Source organism: Schistocerca gregaria, chromosome X (assembly GCF_023897955.1).
Source record: "Schistocerca gregaria isolate iqSchGreg1 chromosome X, iqSchGreg1.2, whole genome shotgun sequence".
In the NCBI taxonomy this organism is placed as follows: Eukaryota; Metazoa; Arthropoda; class Insecta; order Orthoptera; family Acrididae; genus Schistocerca; species Schistocerca gregaria.
In genome coordinates this window covers 288867143-288888350 of record NC_064931.1, presented here as the reverse complement: position 1 = coordinate 288888350, position 21208 = coordinate 288867143, and the positions used below count along the sequence as shown (strand labels likewise).

Here is a 21208-nt window from a genome sequence, read left to right as displayed (position 1 = left end):
ATACTAAATGCGGGAAAATGATTATAAGCATGCATCTGTACATGCCCTAAGCTCTATTATCTTAGTCATATTAACGCTACATTAAATATACAAATGTGGTGTCTTAATATCTTACAGTCCTTGCTGAGTTCAGCTTCTCTAAATTTACCCAATAGCGTAACTGACGAATGCTGCATACTCATGTTTAAGTCTTTTTTTCAGCGACCATCTAAAGGTGTAGTACTCAATAAATCAATTTAATCGCATTGATTTTGTGTCTGCAATCATCACAATGTTACGTCATCATATTTTAATAATAATATCAAGATTGTTAACACATGCAGTCAATGCAGAGAATGCAGTCCATTTCCATATAACAGATACGTGCTGGTGCCATCAGAGAAGCAACACGAATTTACGGACTCTGTGCTAGGTGGCGATATATCTACGTTTCGTTTCGTGTATTTGTTCTAAATGGTTCAAATGGCTCTGAGCACTATGGGACTTAACATCTGAGGTCATCAGTCCACTAGAACTTAGAACTACTTAAACTTAACTAACCTAAGGACATCACACACATCCATGCTCGAGGCAGGATTCGAACCTGCGACCGTAGCGGTCGCGCGGTTCCAGACTGTAGCGGCTAGAACCGCTCGGCCACCATGGGCCGGCGTTTATGCGTCATAGTATTGTTATTGTGAAGGAGAAATGATAGTTTAACCTTGATACATTGAATTTTGGTTGGTTTGTAGTGTATACATCCTACCATGTGTATAGTATGCATAGGTAAACTTCATCCCACTTTATAATTACAGCATTCATTTAACCCCTCTTCCCATCCCATTAGCGAATGATGTTTCAAAAGAGTGACTGTAAAAACCTGCATATTACCTCTTATTCCTCAGATTTTCATATTGTGGTCATTTCGCTAGGTCTATGTGGGAAGAAGTAATATCTTACCTGGAATGTAGTTTCCCAGATACTTTAAGTTCAATGACAATGGCTGTGGAAGCCTGCAGACTTGCAGAACACCACAAATGGTTGCACACAAATAAATCAATTGAATATGAATGCGAAAAAACGCACTCATCGCCGTCTTAACCATGGTGAAGAAACAAAGTTAATATGTGAAATCCTCTAACAGAAAGTTACCAGGCACTGTAACACATATACAAATGTCTACACTTCCTCTCCTGCGTAATTAAGGGAGTGATCAGAATCACTAATTTGTCTGTAAGTTAGTATTTCTCGTTTGGCTTGGATTTTTATATCATTACGAAAATGGCTGAAAACTGAGAACCACCATTGTTCACTCTATTCGAAGCCAAAGACGATTTTAACTTAGAGGTTTGAACATTATCTTTCCATTATTTTGCTTGTGGAAATCATAATTCCTTCCCTTATCCATACAATGCTGGAGTGACACTGCTGAAACAGACAATGTTGCTGACAAACGCTGAGCCACAGCCTAGAGCTTGAATCTGGAATGTATTTCTCATCAAGCAGCGTAGTGTGCACTGTTTCGAAAAACCCTGACAGATTCCAAGCGTGTATGTAATTGGATCGAAACTGGAAGTTTGGCTTGAGAAGAAGTATTGCTACAACTGAAACTGTGAGGGCAGGTCATGCGTCTTGCATGGATTATTCAATAAGTAACAGCATAGTCCTCGAAGAGGAATTTTCCAGTTTAAGTCACATGTGGCAAACCATTTTAATCTGAAAAGTTGTATTTACTTTTCTGCTAGTTTCAGTTTCTTTTACATTTTATTCTTGAACTACTACATTCCTGTAATAATTCCTGTGATAGTGAAGTTGGCAGAATCATGTCAAGAGTATTTACATTTGCATACTACATACGAATATATGTAAATAGGGAATGTAAGTATGCAATATAAACATAGCAACACCGTTTATACAAATATTTTTTTTAATTAATGTTACCATTACATTATAATTACTAACGTTTGAAATGTACTAAATCATTTATAAACATGAGATAACAGCTTCCAAATTACTTTAATAGGCCAGTTTACTATAGTTCATTTGCCAGAAGATATTACCCAGTAATTATCTTAGGAGTAGAAACGTAAAGTAGATGATGTATACAGAAGCGTTTGGTATCAAGTTGCCTAGAGATGCAGAGAGGGCTACGTGGGTAGGATGGAAAGAGCAAGTAAGGGAATAACAAAGGCTCATAAAATGTAAACCTAGATATTCGTAGTTACTCAGTCATCCTTGTAATAACGGCTACACCTCGCCTGTTATACCTTCTAAAACATTGAATGCTTCCTGCTGTAAGTATAATAACACAAATCAAAATGACAATTACAACAGCAGGTTTCACTGTTTTTTTGGCGTTCTCTGCAGGGATCGAGACTTGTGGTTCCTCGGAAGTTACTGCCTCACTAATGTTGACAAAGGACACAGCTTCTACATGCGTTCCCAGAGTCGAATTTGACTGCTCTGACAACCCTGTGATTACGTCAGACATGGCCGTGAGAGTGACCGGTCGAGTAGTGGCTGTCACTTTTTTCTGGCTGTGACTGATCTCAGTGTGCCAAGTAGAGTCTGCACCATCTAACACCGATGAGTCGCTGTTGTAATATGCTGTAGTAGCATAAGTCCGTTCCTGCAACAGAAATAATGTAGTATTAGTTTGATATTCACAAATCTTGGTTAATGCTTGCACATGTCCACAGCATAAATGTGAGTACATAAAAACCAGATTCTTCATTTTCCCTTTTAATGTTCGTCAGTTGTGTCTTTTTTTGTCTGCATCTAAAAACATACTTCGTAAGCTACGTTCCATTTCTGAGTAGAGATTATTTTGTACCATCGCTAGTCATATCCTGTCCTATTCCTTATAGAAGTGCAGTGTTCGATAAACAGTTGCTTGTTTGCCACCATAAAACTTCTCCTTTGTTTTCTGCTTCTGGTCCTTACACGATACTGACGCTAGAGGTAATATAATCTTGCTGCAGTTTGTGGCAAATGTTTCCCTAAGTTTCCTCTGTAGTGTTTCCCTAAAACAGCGTCTTCTTCCCTTCATGGACTTCGAAGTCAGGAAAAGGAGCATTTCCACAACATAGTCGTAATGATTGAACCAACCTGTAACGCCTCTGAATGATTTCGTTGTATTCTTTTAAGACGACTTAATAGGTGTAGCACTCACTTTGGCAGTACTCAAAAATGGGAAGCACAAGCGACCTGTACACAGTTATCTGTATAGTTGTGCTACACTTCCCCGGAATGTATCGTTTCACCACTTTACGGGACAATGTTTAAATGAAGTGACCGAATAAAACCACATACCATTCGAATATTACTGGGATGTTTTCCCCACCTAACCGCCTTAACTTACATATACCCATGTTTAAAGCAAGCTGTGATTCATTGCATCCAAGACAAAGTCGTTATCTCACAACCTCCTGACCAAGTTTTTGGAGGATAAGGCTTACCAAAGCCCAACACATGAACAACCACAGTTAGGTTGGTTCTGTGAGGGCAACAAGCTATGCTTCTTTCACGCTTTTAGTCACTACACATGTGGTTACCAGTTTGGTGTGGCACAACCCAATTACTTCGTAATGGCTACGGTTCGCTCAGGTACTGTACTGTTAGATCGCCAATGTTGGCAACCGCGACACTAAATACTTGTAGCCCGATGTCGAGTACTGGTATGACAGGAGATGATCCAGAACTAGTAGACCTTCTTTTAAGAAAGCTGTGAAAAAATTATATAGGCAGTCTGTCCAAATCGCCACACAACACAGGGTAGCCACGGGGTCTCAGGCGCCTTGCCACGGTTCGCGCAGCTTCCCCCCCCCCCCCCCCCCCCATCGGAGATTCAAGTCCTCCCTCGAGCACGGGTGTGTGTGTAGTCGTTAGCGTAAGTTAGTTTAAGTTTGAGTAAGTAGTGTGTAAGCCTAGGGACCGATGACCTCAGCAGTTTCGTCCCATAGGAACTTACAACCATTTTCTGTCCAAATCATTCTGAATACCCACACATTTACTGAAAATCAACACTTTCGTGTACACAACGTCATCACCAAACTGTCTAAGATTACTGCCCAATCTGACAGACAAATAATTTATGTAAAAGAAAAAAAAATTGGGAGATACTGACATTGATGTTTTAGCCATTCGTAAAACCCATATTGACAGTGAAGATCACCTTACGAAAAGAATGAAAATACCAGTATATGACTTGTTGCGGGCCTTATACGTGTATCATCATACTTACGGAGTCACTACATATGTTCGCTCCTCTGCCTCCGTAATACATCCATCACCAACCACACACCTGAAGTCGTAATCAGATTGGGAAAAATGGTTATCAGTGATATGTATGACCTGCATTTGCTGCCCATCTAGCTGTCTATGTGGGGAATTTCCAAGTCACCACACAAAATGGCAATATAGGACCAATGGTAGCAACTTCACCTTTGTCGCTATCTGATGTGAAAGGGGAGGGATCTTTCAAATCTTCAGCATGGAACCTAGAGTACAACCCTGGTTTTTGCTTCATAAGAAAGCTGCAAGAATGGTCAGAAACAGCTGTGAACCTGGATTTCAAAATATCTAATAGAAAAACCTGGACACTTTTAAAGTAATTAGGTAGGAGTCCTTCGGGTGCGAGAGATGAAAACGCCTTGCACTTAGACTTACGAATTACGTTGTGACTACTCCAGAAACAACACTGGAAAGAACACACTCCACCAGTATCAAATATGAATTCACGGCCTTATAGACATCTATCCCCGACCAGATCGTATATCCCAGTCACTTCGTATCGATCAAATAACAGCGGCACTCAAAGATGTTAGCCTGGTAAAGACACCAGAGCGTGGTGGATTTCATGCTGAATTCTTGCTAAACTGTGATAACTACACCAAAAATGGCTAGCAGAGTCTTTTTTACCGATATCATGATGAGAGGCTAATCTCGATGGAATGAAAAAGTCCAACGTCATCGCTAGCCTTGAGCCAGGAAGACCAAGTAACGAACCGAAAAGCTCAGTATACAAGCTTCCTGAAAGAGTAACCTACAAAAGAATCTCGTCTATAAGACTTGCGAAAATTCCTATTGAATAAGCTCCTGTCCACAAAAAAAAAGAAAACGTACAGACCAGACCTATACAGAACTAGAATTTCAAAAGATTCTAAAAACTTTAGGTGCATTTATGGATCTCTCAGCAGCCTATGAAGTATGCAGGCACCGTCTTCGCTACAAACTGACAACGAGAATTTAAGCGTTCAGAAGCAAAGGCATATAAGTATCATTCTTGTAGTTTTGACAAAACTGAAGTTAAAGTTTCAGAATTGTCTTGAGATTGCAAAATGAAATTTCATATTTATTTCGTGCATATTAGTCATAAAAATACTGAAGCATATTTCGTTTGCATGTTGGGATAACAGATTAAAATAAATGACCAATTTTATATCACAATTCATTGAAGTCTGTGTGCACTTGTATCCCTTTGCTTTCAGAATATTGTGAAATAAGAAAAATGCGATTATGTTGTTATTATTGGTTGTTATCAATATAGTAAACATAAATTTGATATTTAGAGCTATAAAAGAACATTTATGTAATACTACATTTACACCAAGCCCTTTGTGCTTACGATATTGAAACAAAATAAGAATACTGTTTAATGCATAATCCCATTATTGAAAATATTTCTCACCAATGGGGTCACTACCCCCTTCTCATATATCATAAAGCGGTTAGGTAGATAATATACAACATAAAACGTCAACACAACCCTACTTTAATAAAATGCTACTTGTTGCTACAACATTTAAAGTACTGCTACAAAATAAGAAAGAGTCTATTTATAATCCGAATCCAGAAAGCCTTTCTTATCATCTCGTTAGAGTCCTTCAAGCGGGTCAGTCCTAACTGTTGTTCTAGATTGTTTTTATTGATGTGGAGCGGAGGAAGCCATGATGAATAGGCTGGATAAATGGAAGCAAGCTCAGATTATCATTGATTTAGGAAGCTTAATGTTTAGAGGTTAGTTGTACAGACGTGACAAGATGACATTCGTACGAATTTTGTCTTTTCTACTGGGTTTCGTTAGATCATTTGAGAGAAACTCATATAGAAGTGCATATGTATCTGTTTGGTGCCAACTGTTTTCTGATATCTTGTAAATTGTTTTCTTGTTGTTCACCTGGGAGCAATTTAGAGTCGAACTTTACTTGTATCCCTTTGCCATAACAATTTTACATGCTTTACCATGCTGTAAATGCACTTATTCCATTTTCCTGGGGAAGGTCACCAGCACCACTTTGCTTCTGACTCCTCAATCATCTGTATGTAGTACACTAAGATCAACATTTGTCGAATGGCTCCTCATACTGAAATACATTCCACACCCTGGACTTCTATGTGGTTACCCTATTCAGATTTTTTCCCGCCATTTATGTTATCATATGTTAATCCTGCTATAAACTCTACTCCCTCAAAAGATGGTTTTCCTCCCATTAAAATCTTTTTGAGCGCAAGAAAATAAATTTTAATGTTTATTTTGCGTAATATTAGTTAATCATACAGTAAACACATTTGGAATCCAGTTGAAAGTTCAAGAAAAAAACAAGTAATTACAACTCTTTAATGTTGGTCAAAATTACGTTCATTGCAGTGAAGGCTTCGTTGAAAGCACCTAACAATAGTGTTCTACATTTACATTGTGTAATAAGTGTCAATTATTGTTTCAAGTGATATCGGTCCATTTTGGAGCATGTGTGTCCCAAATGGACATACGCTGCTTCAGACAAGATACAAAAGTTGCAAGTGCTATATAACAGAGCGTGAGTGTCACATGCTTCACACATCTGTAGAATCTGTTGAGTTACTCGTGAAGTGTTCATTCCACTTTTCCTTAGGGATACAAGATTCTGGCAATCAGTTCGTATCTTTCCTGTGGTATATCTCAAAATCAGCACATCTGGTAGCTCCAGACTTATAACAGAAAACAAAGCCTGAAAGTACAGGCGAGCCTTATGGCTACTAAAGGATTGAGACCACATGTTTCCCAAGTCGTTATAATTTCCACCTATCACATTTAAGTCATCATTACCTCAATAATTGTTAGGCAACTAACCAATTTGCATTATTCCATATCGACTAATTCCTGGATATTTAACACCATACCATGGTGTGCAATACTGAAATAAATTCCAACTGGTAATAGCCATTTGAGGTGTAGGAAGATGAGCAGACCTAGTGACAAGGGAACTGGGAGGATGACTTGTTCCCTAGGTAGGAAATATTTCCGAGACAGAACTCTTACCACAGATACCCTTGTTAATGAGACAGCACACACATGTAGTAGTTTCATCACTTAGTCCACCAGAGCAGTAGGGAAAATCGCATTCAGGCGCACTTTTGATATCGTATTGATATAGCAAATTGTAGCAAAACAAAAGTGATTGTTTGTCAGCATTGCTATTTATATTTCTTTCCATTTGATGAAGGTGATAGTTTTTAGTACCATCTGACTTGCTTGCTGACCAACAGTTCTCAGTATAGCACTTTTTTCTGAGTAATGAATCCAAATATGTTAGAATACACTAAGGCTACAAACCACTGAAAATCAGAAAGATATTTACACAGTTACTAAACAGAGTACACAGTACATTTTCATTGCATCGGAGAAGTACTCCAGAAAATGATCATTTTATCATTTGTGTTTGGCCCAAACTGAACTTTTCTGTTATACATACATCAAATCTTCCTAAATTTACTGCAAAAATGAAAACACTTAACACCTTTCTTTCCTAATTTTACATCATTTGGGACAATTTCTTCCTTTTTTGAAGGCTTTACCTCAGTATAGTACATAAGCAGTCACAAATACTTTTTTGATCTTCTTACCAGCCTATGGGTGGATCTATGTCTGCCAGCATTGTTCACAAATCCCGTACTACAACTGTAGCCCTTTACCACAGAAGAATACTGAATGTTGATTTTAATGCTGTCCTCCTATTTTATGGAGACAAATATTACTCCTGTTCTATGGTAATTGGAAGCCAGACCCACAATTTTGCTGCCTTTAAAAAAAGAACCCAAATTACAGAGGATGACATCCTATAATGAAAGCCACCACTTTTCCTTGAAAAGTGAAAGGCCTGATGAGAAACTTTTCGTATCTATCCTCATTATGCCACAAACCAAAACTATCTCAATTTTTGACTCCAGGCTGGGAAAAGTAAATAAAAAAGTTATCCATTCCTGTCTTTCTTTTTTTTCCTCAAAACTTAAATGAAAAGTCTAAAACTACCCTAACACACAATTTTCAGATTCTCTTTCCAGAGCTTCATTTCTTTCTTCATAAAAATTAAAGACAAGAGTGTAGCCTTTCAGGTCTGCAGTACATCCAGGTTGTAACTGCATTGTACAGGATTCATTGCTGTAGTTTTACAGTGTTCTTCCTTTGAATAGTTTAGTTATCTACTTTTCTTCCACCTTCTGTCAATTTTAGTTGTAATTTTAGTCTTTTAAGAGGGTTTTCATGTAAGAAGTCATTTGTCCCTTGTTTTTCACATTTCTCTACAATTTCAGGCGCTAGTTGTGCACATTCTATTAAACCTCTTTCAAAAATTGCATTAAAATCGAAAGTTAAAAAAATATATTGTCAGAATCTAAACCTGCAGGGCAAGTAGGATCATTTGCATCAGTATCATTTTCTTTATCATCCCTAACTTCCATAACATAACTGTCATGTGGAAAATCTTTTAGGAGAGCTACAACAATTCTGTCATTTATTAGTATTGGCAAAGCTAACATAATGGTACATCTCTATGAAGCAACAGATTTGACAAATTACAAATTTTAACAAAAGAGCCACATGATAGTAAAATAGGACCTAACCTTCATAAAATATCTATGCTAGTAAACACAAAAATTTCTAACAATTGTATGATAGTAAACAAAAAAAAAGGTGCTTCAGTCTGGAACCGCACAACCGCTATGGTTGCAGGTTTCAATCCTGCCTCGGGCATGGATGTGTGTGATGTCTTTAGGTTAGTTAGGTTTAAGTAGTTCTAAGTTCTAGCAGACTGATGACCTCAGAAGTTAAGTCCCATAGCGCTCAGAGCCATTTGAACATTCTCGCTAAAACAAACCTTCAAGTGTCACCAAAGATTATACAAACATTCTCATTGAGTGGCAAATGACAGTGAAGTGTTTCTGACCTATCGTTAACATATCCTTAAACATACCATCAGCCCAGGATGTGTGAAGTACGTGTGCAATAAGAATAAACAAGGATTGAAAGAGATGGTACTGAGAAGTACCAACAGGTAACAAAGAGTTAAAAATCATATTATCACACAATACAGCCTCTTCTTCTGTGAGGAAGTAATGCTTCCAGTTTGCTGTCCACATGTAAAAAATGAAGAAGTGCAACAGTTTCATTTGTTATTACACAAGGGAAACTATTAGCAATATTAAACTTGAGCTCTCCCAGTGTATTAACTGTTGAAGTAACTTATAGTTTTTAAAGTGATTGCCCATCTGCTTATCCTTAAGTTACATGAACATTAGCAACATGATGTAATACAACGATGAGCCAAAATATTGTGACAACCTGTGTAAGATTATGTTGGTCTTTGGAATGCAATACAACAGAAATTCTGCATGACATGGATTTAATAATCTCTTAGTAGGTTTTCAGATATTTATGTACAAGTCACACAGTTCCCCTAGAATATAGACCTGCAAGTTGACATCAATGTAGGGTGACTGTCATGCTCCTACAATAAATGTAGCATGATTCTGGCCTTGTGAAATAGAGATTTATCCTGTTAGAAGATGCCATAACCAATAGGGAAGGCATTAAGTATGGAGATATGATGGGCAAAATCTACAGCTGAGGCTTTCTCTAATGACCCTGTTGGTCCTTCCAGTACTGATTGGCCACTGTGTAATTCTCTGCCAATGCTGTCATTCAAAAGCATGAATACAGCACAACACCCTCCTAGTCAGTGTTGGCTTCCCGGACGGTGCAGCTGCTACTTGTCATTCAAGGAGCTCCTCAGCTGTAATTATGAGCCTGGGTGCACCCTATTCTCCCACAAAAGAAAGTCCCCTGGTGGTACTGGGAATGAAACACAGATGCTTCACAAAGCTGTCAGATGTAATGATCATTTAGCTATGGAGATGGACAAGGGATGCAGGTGGTCTACAATAATATTCTTGTAGTTCACAGCTGCCATTTTGGCTTTGATAACTTACACAGGTCCTACAGAAGGCCAAGTAAAAGTCCATTATAGCATTATATTGCCATCACCAGCCTGGAGCCATGGTGTGATGCTTGTTTTCAGCATCTGTTTTGCTGGATGAGGTTGAATCTGGACATAGCCATTGACCTGGTGTAACATGAAATATGACTTTTTCCACAAGGTGACATGCTTTCATTGATCCAACATTAAATGTTACTGATTCCTTCCCATTGCAACTGCAACTGACAATGTCATCGTCTTAACATGGGAACATGTAATGGTCATCTGCGGTGGAGCCTCAAGGTCAACAATATGAGTGCAAAGACGTGGTCCAAAATACTTGTGCCTGCACAAGCATTGCACTCTGTTGTCAGACCAGCAATAGGTGGGTGCATTTCCAGCTTCGCAGAGCTGGAAGGCCTCCAGCCTCCACTTTCCATGTTGAGTTGTGTTTGTCCAGCACCTTGTCACCTACTTACAGTTTCGCCACTCTTCACCCTCATTCCATAGGTGCTCATAACAGCAGCAGACAATTGGCCAGTCAACTCTGTCATCTCTGGGAGGATCAGTTCCAGATGACAAGTCATAAAAATCTCTCCTTTGCCAACATCACTTATATAAAAGGATATCTCCATTTGTGTAAGTATTCTTAAGGTTTATTTGAATATTACTTTACTGAGTATGATCATATAAGAGTCATTATCCATTTGCTTCCTCTAGACTATAAACCAAGTTGAGTGGTATCTAGAGTTTAGTATGGGGTCAGCTTAATCCTTGAGCCCCTGTGTGTATGCATAAAGTGCGCCAACCACAAATAAGATTGTCTTCTACCATCCCACAGTTGTTTTACAACTGCAAGCTCATACCTATTCCTTCACTATTGCTTCAATTAACACAGTGATAAATTATGTTCTCATATGTCCAAGTGGGAATAAGTAATATAAAATAAACAGTGAGCTAAGTGAGAAAAATGTATGAGCCATGCAAGCAAATGAACCCGATTACGAGCTGGCAGCACAATCCCACAATGAGCCAATTGTCTACATGATAATTGGTAATCAAGTAGGTGGTTGGCTAGGATCTAATGCAATTGCACTGTTTAATGCTTTGAGTGGATCATTACTTTGGGGTAACACTTCTTTGTGTCATCAGAGTGATATAATGAAAGTTTATGTTACTATTATTTAATTAAACAGTGCTTTAGCTCATAATGGAAGTTTATTTTATCATTGTTTAATTGAACTGAGATTATTTGTGATTTTGCTCATACATGATTACCTTAGTAACATAAACCCCGCTCTTCTTTACATCAGCTTCACACATAATCGTTTTGTGGAAAATGAAGTGCCCACTCAAGGGCTAGTGGGGATACTTCACATATGTGTATCCATACCACAGATAAAGGTAACTGCTATGAATTTAAAAAATTAATACATAAAACTGTTCTCAGTATGCTCTATCATGCTAGTGGATTTAGGTACATTTAAATCCACAGTTCTAATTGTGTAAATGTCGCAAATAAAGATTATCTGAAACTTGATAAGAAAATTATGAAGTGTGTAAATAATTTTTCACATTAATGATTGGGTTGGAATCACATGTCAGGAGCATTATAGTTGATGTTATTTCAGACAGTACTGGTCTTGTTAAGTTAGAGCCATAAACATCCATGTTTACTTTTTCCTTAGAGTAAAATTCATAAAAAAATAAAAGTTTATAGTGCAACTACTGTCAGACTTTGTTTCTGGATGTAAGATTATTAGATATTTTGGATGTTATGACTATAATACCTTCTTCATTTCATTTAAACTCATCTAAAAGAATACAAGCACTGACAAGGAAACTCCACATAAATACCTTAATCTATGCACATGAAGTCACTATAAGTGTGTGGGAATTTGTGTTATTCATTGAACCATATGAGAAAAATAGTGAAGCATCCAGAGTTGGCAGAAGACAAAAAATTGAAACTCTGTAGACTGAGTGAGAATGAGTTATTGTTTCAGTGATTACTAAATCCAGTCCAATTTAGAAAGAACTTGGCAGTGTGAGCCTACTTATGAGTATGATGCTTGACCCTTGTGCCCTGGATGCTTACACTGTTTCTCTGTTGATTGGTATCAAAATGCCATTGTATGCTCTGTCGATGCAAGCTGGCCCACAACTGTTGCAACTGGTCCTTGATATCCTGGATACTGGCAATGGGATGGAGATGATGTCCGTCTGAGGATCTTGCTCATCACAGGAGTATCTCATCGCCATGCAGATAGTTCAAAGCAACATGTGTCATGTGTGGCTGAGCATGGCCCTGTTGAAAAATGGCAGCATATTGCTGTCACATGTGAGGTAACATATGAGATGCAGGATGTCCATGATGTACCATTTGCTATCAGAATTCCCTGAATTGCTAACATCAGTGACCTAACCTAATACTTTAAGGTACTCCACACCACAAGGTGATCAGTAACAATGATGTGCCTCTCCAACACTTTGGAGGATGGAACTTCTCCCCAGGGAGTCATCACTCTTACTGATATAGTCATCTGCAGTAGAGCAGAACCATAATTCATCACTAAACACAATGCAAAGCCATTCATAAAAACAGCAGTCCATACTTCCCAGTCAAGGCACCACTCCAGTCATTTGTATTGTAGTGTAAATGGCAAGCTATCAATGGGTCAGTAATTTCCCAGGCTGGCTGCAGGTAGTCTCTGACCAATAGCTCATAATGACACAGAAAAGAAAGGGAATTCTGTACATGTTCCCAGAATGGCAAGCATAGAAGTGAAAGGGTTACAATATGTGTAGTGCACAAATGGCAATCCACCCCTGTAGTTAGACATGGTTAGTCAATACCTTGATGATGAGTACACCTGTCCTTATGTTTACAGCACTTTCATATGACCAGTATAGCTCCTGAGGTTTATGTCATTACCACATAGAATTTGTAGAGGAATAAAGAAGATCCAGAGAAGAGGAACAAGCATCGTCACTGGGTCATTTAGTAATTGCCACAGCATCACAGAGGTGAACATGCAACTCCAGTGGTAAACACTACAAAGGAAGTGTTATGCATCCAGGAGTACCTTATTTTTAAATTTTTGTGGGCATAAGCACCTAGAAAATTCAGCTAACATATAGCTTGCTCCTACATGTATCATGTGAAGAGACTATGATAGTAAAGTAACAGAGATTCAAGATCATGTGTGAGGTTACCAATATGCATTCTCTGTGGGCAGAACAGGGAAAGGGGAAGTGACAGGGTACAAGAAACAGCATTTACAACATGCCATCAGTTGCTTTGCAGATTGGAGTTGTAAATCTAGAAGCCTTTCACACATTTTCATATTATGTGTACAGCCCACTTAATACCACAAATATCACTCTGAATGCATACTTGCACATATTTAATGATTTTGATCATTTCCAGAGGTTGATCACCATTTGTGTAGTCAAAATTAATATTATTGTGTATTTCTGCAGAGTTAGGCACATTTTGTTACATTTGTGTATGTTTAGTGTCAACAACCTGTGGCTAGACAAAGTGTCAGTCCCATGCTTATCTTCATGCATTTTGCTACAAATTTCTAGTATTATGACTTCGTCACATGCAACAGCATCATCACCAAACAGGCTAATGGAACTTGCAATGTAATCCACTATGTGATTTATACACTGATGAACTAAAATATTATGACCAACAGCTTAATAGCATCTTTCTTCTCATTTAGAGTGAAATACATCACTGATTCTGCAGATCAGGTATCTGACAGCTTGTTGGGAGGTTTTGTTGGTAGGGTTGTGGAGTTATATGGCATTTCATGTTTATGCAGATGTTATGTAATTCCCATAAACAATGAGCCAGTGATATGCATACACAGTGATGGCACCTGATAGGGACCCAAATGAGAGCCACACGATTTACATCAGTCAAAGTTGGTTACCAAGACATCAACGTGAGTTCACCGTAGTCCTCCTCAAATGACTGTAGCATGGATATGGCCCCATGACATGGTCTATGAAACTGCTGAAAGATGACATCCCTTTTGAGGAAGAAGTATGAAGGGATGCAACAGATTTGCAGTTGTCAGCATGTCTTTGATTACTACTACAGGTACCATACATGTGCAGGAGAATGTCTCCCATGGCATAACAGAGCTCCCACCAGCTTATGTCCATGGTGTGCTGCATGTTTAAAGGTACTGTTCACTTCGATGATGGCATTTGTAAAGGCAACTGTCAACTTAGTGTAGCAAAAATGTGATTCACCCAAGAAGTAAAATGTGAATCACCCGAAAAGCTGACACATAGTCATTGATTGACAGTCAAATCGCAATGGTCCCATGCCCACTCAAATTATAATAGATGATTTTGTTGGGTCAATATGTAAATAGGTGCAGGTGGTCTACTGCAGAGCTCCATTTTCAACAATGTTTGATGAACTGTATTCTATGAAACACTTTTGTGTGCACCAGTATTGTGGTCTTTTAGAATAGATGCCACAGGACATCACCTATCCTACTTTACAGAGCACACAAGCCTGCAAACCTCATGTTTTGGGAAGAGTTGTGAACGTCCAACCATTTAGTGCCTAGCAGTAGTTTAGCTGGTCTTTTGCCTCCTTCTGTAGATGCTCAAGACACTAGCACATGAACATTCAACCAACTTCACTAGTTTTGAGACACTTGTTCACAGGCCCTATGTAGTAATAATCTGCCTTTTGTCAAAGTCACTTATCTCAATGGATTTCCCCATTTGCAACCTATATCTTTGTTAGGGTGATGCACCATCTATGTCTTCTCTGATTACATACTTTTGTTACCACATGTCGTGCCTGCAGTGCCACCGAGGGCATCCAACATCACGGTGGGCAGTGGTCATAATGCTGTGGCTTATCATTGTATATGCCATGAACATTAATTTTCTTACAACAGCTTATAGTGGCATTTCTTCATAACATTAGGAATATTTGGAAAGTGCTAAATGGTAATGGGACATTATCAGAGACTGTTCACATAGACCATTTTGATTTATTCTCTTAGTTTCTATTTTTGATGATGTGTTAATATTTTTGCCTCTTTAAAGCCACAGTGAGTAACTATACAGTAACACTCATAGTCCTGTTACAGTTCTTCACTCGGACTAGGCCTTTGAATTAAATAAGTATCTCTCTTGATCTACTTGATTCTTTAATAACCAATATGTGCACTCTCTTCCACACTTTTTTTTTTAATTTTACTCCCAGTGGATCACTGTATTAAAAAAGTAATAATATTTTGAGTGAGTCTACAGAGTTACTTGGTAGACTTTAACCACTGAATCAGTAATTATTTTTTTCTTACTCCCAGTGGATCATTATATTAAAATAGTAATAATATTTTGAGGGAGTCTACAGAGTTACTTGGCAGCCTTTATCCGCCGAATCAGTAAATATTCAGCTAAACAATGCCACTATGATACAAGATTGGCTTCCAAATCACAGTCTAGGTAAATATACAACTGTGCATTTAGTGATACTTAAAATTTGCAATAATCAATATATGAGTCTGCCACTCCTTAAAAATACATGGGATTTCAACATGTACATATTTGAATTAACTCAGTCACTTAAGCTGAGCTGTAGATAAATTGGACTGCTAACAGATACGCTAGTCAAGTATATTAAACACACTAGGTCATGCCAATGAGAGTAATATGAAACACATTTTATGTAGGTATAACTCCTCAGCCATTGCAGATATTTCTGGTGGTAAATACAACACACTAGTACACTCAAGGAAACTATTTTATTCAATAAGTGCTGCAGCACACAGTACATACAATAGGTAACATGGTCTGGAAAATCAAAGTACTTCTTATTCCTGCCTCTTGAGAAGCCAGATTTTTGGGTCATGCAGGAATCTTTCTCACTTCAACCAAATTTTAATTTATTATCAAACAGTTGTTGCTGTCATTGCTACACAGGAAAGAATGCTGTAAATGGTGACAGAGGAGCCTGACTTGTAAGAGTGTGTTAGAAAAATACTGGAAAATCGTACCTGGCTGGTATCCAAAGAATAGCATAATTTTTTCATAAGAAAGCTATTTGAAACATCCAGAGACCAGTTCCCAGAGCATAAACAATGGAAAGTCTTTATCCCCGCATGTATGTAAACTATAGAATGCATGAAGATAACTTTGACTAACAATGGAGCAGATAAAAACATGTAAGCAATCATTCTTCACAGCTTCATTAAATATTATGCAAAATAATATGATAATGGAAGGTCACAGTATGAGTTAAATAACTGAAAGTGTAAAGGCAACAACTCATAGAACAGTAGAGTCACCAAATGGCTCAATAACCATGACTGAAATCTTTGCTAGCTTTTGGATGAATCTTCCCTTTCGCAAGCTGGAGCGTGCGCGCGCACACACACACACACACACACACACACACACACACACACACACACACACACAACACACAGCTAGCTACATTGCCCATTGGCTGGCTACATAGTGTTGCCACTGTAGCTCTCCTTCTCCACAGAACCTGGGTGCCAACACTATGTCATCAGGAAAAAAGAAAGGGAGATTAGTGTATAACATCTTATCAACAAGGAGGTCATTAGAGACAGAATGCCTCCAATATTTGGTAGAATTTAAGCTTCTGCCATGCACTTTGCGATACTATTATGACCATAGATGTAGATGTTGTGGACTTCATAGCAGTTTTAAGAGTATGTTTGTACATGTATGTGGAGGCTATTCATCAGTATTATTGCTCAGGTACAAGAGTCTAACTATACAGGATGATGACCAATGTATTAAATACTGCTACAGAGATAACACCAATAGCAGTTGCACTATGACCTTTTATTTTTGACCAAAATTTTACTGTAAGTACATAATAACATGGACATTTCGGCACCTAGCCTTATATGAGGAGAAATGCTGACATAAATACAACTTTATATAAGTATGTGGGTATTGTGACTCTTCTCTCAGACATGCACATCCAAAATAATAGATTTCATACCTATATAATATATGTGCCTGACAGCACATCGATCTTTCAGTGCAGATGCACAATAATGACTGACCTCAGGGCCCGCAAGTGAACAGGAATAATGGACAGGCAACAATACTCTGCAGTGTTTGACATAACGAGATTTGAGTCAGGTGGGAGATGTGCTCAGACAGCTGAAGCAGTCAAGTTGACATCCTGCATAAGGTGGGATATTCAGGTCCAAGTCCTGGTCTGTCACAAATTTTCACCTACTGCCATTGAATTATTCCTGTGTCCCAATGGAGCTAAACTTCTTTCATCAAGTATATACACCTGGCTGCAGATTGACAAACTGCTGTCTGTTCTTTCAGAAATGCATGTCCGAAAGAACAGACACCGTACCCATACAATATATGTGCCTGATGGCATATTAAACTTTGAGTGCTGATGCACTATAATGTCTGACCTCTCATGGGAACACAGTAGGACTGTAGGTGAAGAGGAATAATGGACAGAGGATACTACTCTGTAGTGTATGGCTTACAAATATTTGTGTCAGATGGGAGATATGCTCAGATAGCTGAAGTGGTTAAGGTGAACACTTGTGTAAAGTGGGAAATTTGTGTTCAAACCCCAGTCTGGCACAAATTTTCATTTGCCACCGTTGAATTACTTCAATACTCCAACACAACAAAAGCCAGAAATTCCTTTCATCAAATAAATACAACTATAACGCTTTAACTGCTCTGGACTTGTTAACACGTGTGCCTTTGCACCTGTCCCTGTGTGCTCTGAACATGTTTATGCATGCGACCAGCCCTTCCACCTGATTCTCTGAACATGTCTACATGTAGACACGCTCAGAATATCAGATAGAAGGACTGGTGGAAAGCATAAACACGTTCAGAACACACAGGGACAGGGGCAAAGGCATGTGCATTAACTTGTCCAGAGGAGTTAATGGGTTAATATACCCTCAAATAACAATTCCCTAATTAATTCTTGAATGGCATATTAACACTTTTTAAGTTATATGCTAAAGTTAAAACATCTCATATTATCAGCTGTTAGATAGTTAGAATTATATGTATGAATATTACAAAACCAGCTAACACTGTAAGTCATTGAAGTAAATGATCTACGTAGTACTTAAGAAGATCTAAGGCAGGGGAAAGCAATTGTTCTGGCTCAGGAGCCTGATTGTGGAAGTGGAGGTTAGTGGAGGGCCACACCTACTAAAATTACTGTATTCACTAATTACCACTGAATTTCAGAAAATTTATAAATTTTACAATAAAATCAATACAGATACATAAAATAAAATACTGGACGTTTTAATCAATTTCTTAATTGTGCTGTTTAGACATCATCTGTAGCTGTAAAAAATTTAATTTTACAGTCAATTTAATGACACAAGTCTTTTTTTAAACCAACTGTGAGACTGCTAGTTGCGATCCTCAAAACAGCCTGCAGGTCAATGTCTGTCAAAGAACATCTAGGAGCATACATTTACTCTTGTTTTTCTTCAAGTAAGAAAACCTTTGCTCACAAATATATGTGCAACAAATTATAGAGAACATATTCACAGCAATTTCTTCATATATAGAAAATCTTCAGCAGATAAAGATTTTGAAAGTCAACTAATGTCACAGCATTAAACATCTCTTTCACATGTGATCTGACAGCATGCCAAAAAGCAAAAGGTAAATGCCTTGATGGTTACTCCCATAAGTCAGTGCACAGAGTGTCAACTTTGTTTGCAATTAGTATCTACACTGTGCAGTGTGCATGCATATTGAAGGGGCTTTCCAAGAGAAAATCTTTGGTTGTGCACAAGAAACAAATTTTGTTTGAGGTCCGATTTTTATGACTGTTGTAGTGGGCCATAAAAAAACCCTTAGTGGACTGCATGTGGCCCATGAGCTGCTATTTGCCCACATCTGATGTGAACTGTGTTGGGGGAGCTCAGGTTATAAAGCAGTGTTCTTCACCTGGACATGCAGATACACTGTATTGCGGCTGTGGCCTTAGTAAAACAGCATTAGAACAGTGAAGCTATGTATGTATATGAAAGTCAGTATGCTCTGAAAAGTAGTACAAGTTGTAAATTGAGCTCCTATATTCAATTTCTTATTTAGGTGCCTATGGTGGAGGATTTCCTTTGCCCATTCTAGTGTGTACAATATCACATAAGATTTTTGAATATCGTTTAGATTTACATTCACTAGTCTGCCAAGAATTTCTTGGTACTTTCATTTATCTCGCATACTTATTAAATTGTAGTCTATTAGCTTTAACAAAATTCCTTTCAGTTCTTTTGAATTAGGGTAATAAAATTCCTTGATTAATGATTCAGTCATAACATCCATATTCACTGTCACTGGACTGCAGGGCTTCCCAAACTGTGTTCTCCTGAATACTGGTGTTCTGCGGGAATTGAATAAGTACTCGACAAAAATCAGTTAATAACATGGCATATTTTTCCATATTTATTCTGTTTTTTTTAAAAAAATTATGATTTCTGTGTTCTTAGCTATGATATAAAATTGAAGTAATTACTAATTAAAATATGTTTTCCCCATTTTTTAAAGTTTTACTAATTTTTTCAACCTCCAAAATAAATAAAGCGTTCCATGAAAGTACCAGGATTGTCAAAGTGTTCTATCAGAGGAAATGTTTGGGAGCACTGCTGTATTGAAACATATTATTTTATGGATATAGACACACCTGTTCCAAATTAAAAGTAGTGGCTAAATCATAGGATAGATAGTTCCTGTAAATAATCTCCACCCATCTCTCTCTCTCTCTCTCTCTCTCTCTCTCTCTCTCTCTCTCTCTCTCTCTCTCACACACACACACACACACACACACACACACACACACACACACACAGACATACATCTGTGTTTCTGCATTGTGTTGACTCGACACACAATGCTGGAATTGCATTTTGGCAGGTGGAGTGGGTAGAGGGGAGAGAGAGGTGGAAGGCAGGAAGACGGGTTGGTGCTGAGTGACTGGCAGCTTGGAAGGTGGCATCAGCTTTTCCAGCGAAGGAATACTGGACTGAGGGATGTCAAGTGCACAGGCTAGGGATGTGGTACATAGATGCTGGAGCTGGAGGGATGTGGCATGGGACTGCCTGTGATAGAGTCATGGCACAGAGGAAGAGGAAACTGTTGTGCAGAGCATTTGGAGACAGTGGATTAATGGAGACTGAGACCACGATGGTTATGGGAGTAAAGAATTTGTTGCAGAGATAACTTTTCTTAACAGTGCAGATGGGTGTTAAGCAAAAAGAGAAAATCTTGATGATACCATATGTGAATAGCAAATAAATTTTAAGTCCTAGGTTAAAGATGTATCAAAAGGCAGGCTTGACACAAAAGTGACTGTGTATTTACAGGTGTTTTGAACAGAAATGTAAACAGTCAGAAAATACAGATTCCAAATTACAAAAATGTAGTTGAGGGTATGTGTCAAACGTGGGTCTAACACAGTAAACAGGGTAATTTACAGACTTCACAGATATAGGGGAAGAATGCTTCAGGGAAAGCTTGCAGAATGTTGTGTGCAAATTTTATGATCATGTTATGGAAATATGGCATATTTTCATGATGTTGTTTTTAGTAATTCTGTGATTGCAGTACATTGATTCATTTGATACTGCATGACATAGTGTATGTTACATACAATTATCTTGAGTGGGTAGGTTACATACGGAACTGATTAATGGTGATAACATTTTGACCCTTACAGTGGTGAACATGCCAAAACTATTGATTCAGTAAATGTAAGGGACTGAATCAATAACCATAAAGCTATTAAAGTATAAATGACTATGTGTTTTATATTAATGTAAAGAAATGTAGGACAATATTTGTGTGTAATAAGTACAACTAGAAGATGGCTCCTGGCTGTCTGACCAGTCAATAACAAATATAAATTCCTGTGGCTGTAAATTGAAAATATTAGTGACTAAAATGTTAGAGTACTGGTATTGTAC

General features: G+C 38.0%; 1 protein-coding gene across 1 annotated transcript in view; it reads right to left on the bottom strand.

Annotated features, from left to right (window-relative positions):
* Positions 1–1891: 1891 nt before the first annotated feature.
* Positions 1892–21208, bottom strand: part of LOC126299074 (uncharacterized) — a 168756-nt gene continuing 149439 nt past the window's right edge. The window contains exon 4 of the mRNA XM_049990743.1: positions 1892–2608. Within this exon, the coding sequence (XP_049846700.1) occupies positions 2201–2608 (408 nt within the window). The 3' untranslated portion in view covers positions 1892–2200. The remainder of the gene's footprint in view (positions 2609–21208) is intronic.